This window comes from Hippocampus comes, unplaced genomic scaffold, assembly GCF_001891065.2.
Source record: "Hippocampus comes isolate QL1 unplaced genomic scaffold, H_comes_QL1_v1.1 scaffold310, whole genome shotgun sequence".
Classification (NCBI taxonomy): Eukaryota; Metazoa; Chordata; class Actinopteri; order Syngnathiformes; family Syngnathidae; genus Hippocampus; species Hippocampus comes.
Window position 1 is genome coordinate 856,981 of NW_017805990.1, and position 3,075 is coordinate 860,055.

Below are 3,075 nucleotides of genomic sequence, written 5' to 3' on the forward strand. Positions count from 1 at the left end.
CCCCTCAAGTTGGTGTTTCATGTCCAGTCTACTTCGTAATTTTGTTTTAGTCGCCGTTGCTGCAGAAAACCCCCGCCTCACACAGGTAGGATGTCGGAAATAGCAACAGTGCTATTGTGGCGATCTCAGAGTATTCAGCCATAACTTTAATCCAGTTGTCTCGAACGTACTTTTAAGGCCGCCGTCATTTGCGATCTCCAGCAGTTTTTTTTACTCATTTTGCGAGCTCCTGCGTTTTGTTTTGAAGTAATCGGTCCCATGATGGAGAAGCGTGGCTTGACGTGTGTCAAGTGTGACACAGACGGTTGTAACGGAGAATCCGGTAGTTTTTCCAAATAAAACAGCTTTCGTATTCCGAAATAGATAAAACGGAATTAAGGCAAGTTCTTTCTGTGCGGCCCGGTACCAAATGCCCGGCGGACCGGTACTGGTCCGCGGACCGGCGGTTGGGGACCCCTGCACTAGGACACACAACTGGAAAAGTTGTCAAGGGCCACGCCAACATGCATTACATCATATTGTTTTAGTAAGATGCTACTTCTTTGTAAATAGCATACCCTGTTATAATAAGGAAATATAAATGGTAAACAAAATTACCGGTCATTGAAATTACATTAACCTACACATCCTGCATTAATTTTTTTACGTCTTTATCTTTAAAGTGTGATGACATTATGAGCACCAGCCCCTAATGCGTATTAGCCATTCCAATTTGACACTCTGAAATGATTATTAAGGTAAATCTTCCTTGCCCTTTGGCCTCCATTGTGCAAGGATGCAAACAATGTTTGGCCTCTACCAACGAATCGTGATGACGCCTCATCCCTGTATACATGTACAAAAATATCTTCGCAGCTCCATGAGTCCTTTGGTGGCTGGCTGGTTAGCCGGCTAGTGTCGTGGCTAAATAGCAGCTGCTCCTTTCAAAGTGACTCATCATCGCACTCATTATGGCAAATAAACACTTTTGACAAGTTTCAGGAGCATGAAAGGTGGACGAGTTGGAATTTACAGTGGGAGGCATGCTAATGCTAAGCCATGCTAATACGGCTCCAAGCTATCATTTGATGTCACGAAACACCGGAATAACTGAGTGAAATTTTCACGAAAGTCTCACTGCAGATTTCATTCCGGCGGAGCATAACCAAACGTGAACTGTAAAATAGCAACTGTCAAGAGAGAAAATAGAATACACAGTACCACACAATACAGCACGAAAACCATGAATTATTTAATGCAGTAAACACATCATCCAAGATGAAGGACCTCTAAAATCAAAAGCATATACGTCCGATTGGCACTCGTGGTGAGGAATCAGAGAGCGCCGGCCGGCCTAAATGACTCCTGCTAGCCAGAAGCTGAGCTGCACATTGTTTGTTTACAGTGGAGGCGTCTAGTTAGAGCATGACGCGGCTACACTTCTTGTCCCTTGATATCTCGCTTTCTTTGTTTACTACTAACCTAGTTTGCCAACCCAGACTTCACCCAACCTATCTCTGAGGTTGTTGACGAAGTCATCCAGAACTGCCCTATTGATGTCAGGCGTCCTCTCTACAAGGTAAGCTGGCATTTACAAAGTACCACACAATTCATTATCAGTCATATTGACACTACATGTCTGACTGACTCATGAACTGATTTTAGTTTAGTAAGTCAAAGTTTAATCAAACTTTTCTTGCTCAGAACATTGTTCTGTCTGGAGGCTCCACCATGTTCAGGGACTTTGGTCGCCGTCTGCAGAGAGATTTAAAGAGGACTGTTGATGCCAGATTGAAGATGAGTGAAGAACTGAGTGGGGGCAAACTGAAGGTGAGGAACATGTACTTCGTCACAACAGAGACTGAAAAAGAACCCAAATATTTGGGTGGTGAACTAAATGGTTTGAATATAGGTTGTAGATAAATTGTGATTTTTTTTTTTTTTTTTTTTGTAATTTGATTACATTCTTCCTTGAAAGGATTTAATGCCAAAATGTGTCAAAAACAAACATGTTTTTTGATGTTTTTTTTTTTTAATTAAAAAAAAAAGTTCATAAAGGGCTTCTTTGCTCCCAGTAACTATCAAGCCTGTGGGAATGAGTTCAGTATGATAAATCACCACTAGATGGCGGGGGTGCCATTGATTAAATTTTGTTCCACACATCATTTGAGTGGGTGTGTATGCGTGTATCCAATACTGCGATCCTCTGTGGGGAGGTGGCGTGGTAAAGCAGTGTGGTGGCAAGAATATGGATAAATACCGGCAGCTCACTCTACAACAGAGCTTTTTCAAATTAAAAAAAGATCCACTCCTCATTCTTGATGAACACACACACAAAGCATGCAGGCACACACACACACACACACACACACACACACACACACACACACACACACACACACACAGTTCGACATTCATGAAAAGTTCGTTGAAACTTGATGCATAATTTACGCATCAGTGCAGTTTATCTCACAAGAAACTTACTTTGCAGTCAAAGTGACCTTTTTTATACGTTCTTATTTAGTAGGAAAGCATTGTTTAGATAGTTGAAGTGTCACAAATGTAAAAAAATTAAATAAAAAATAGCATCAAAGTGAAAGTTCTGCTTGAAATGCATGCATCCTTCCTCAAAAGGCTCTTTTTCTCAAACATTTTCTTGGAAACGAGTATTGCCAAGAAACTTACCAATGTTCACCTGCTCTTTATGAAAGAATGGTAAAAGGTAGAAATGTACTTTTTTTCACGATGAACAAAGAGGGCTCAAGCTTAGGCGTAGAAAAAAAAGGAGCGTGTTTCCGGTAACCCGACCGACCGAGAATTTCTACGTCGAAAAAAAACTTTACGGTCGTCAATTTTTTTTCAAACAACCCTCTACATTTTTGTGTAGAGGGTTTACATCGGTGCAAACTCTGGCGATATTCACATTGAGCGCGTGCGTCATTTGCCCTGTCGTCTGTCAACAACATTGAAACATGGCGGCGGCCGTGATCTCCGACGACGGTTTAAACCGCGTTTTCTGTGTTACAGTCGCGTGCTCGCACCGTAATGTTAAGAAAATAGCATCCATTGATGTATCGAAAAAATAAAGCGAACTCT

General features: G+C 41.5%; 1 protein-coding gene across 1 annotated transcript in view; it reads left to right on the forward strand.

Annotated features, from left to right (window-relative positions):
- LOC109528952 (actin-related protein 3) overlaps positions 1–3,075 on the forward strand; it is a 22,037-nt gene that overhangs the window by 13,461 nt on the left and 5,501 nt on the right. The window contains exons 9-10 of the mRNA XM_019892038.1: positions 1,466–1,558; positions 1,684–1,809. Of these exons, the coding sequence (XP_019747597.1) occupies positions 1,466–1,558; positions 1,684–1,809 (219 nt within the window). The remainder of the gene's footprint in view (positions 1–1,465; positions 1,559–1,683; positions 1,810–3,075) is intronic.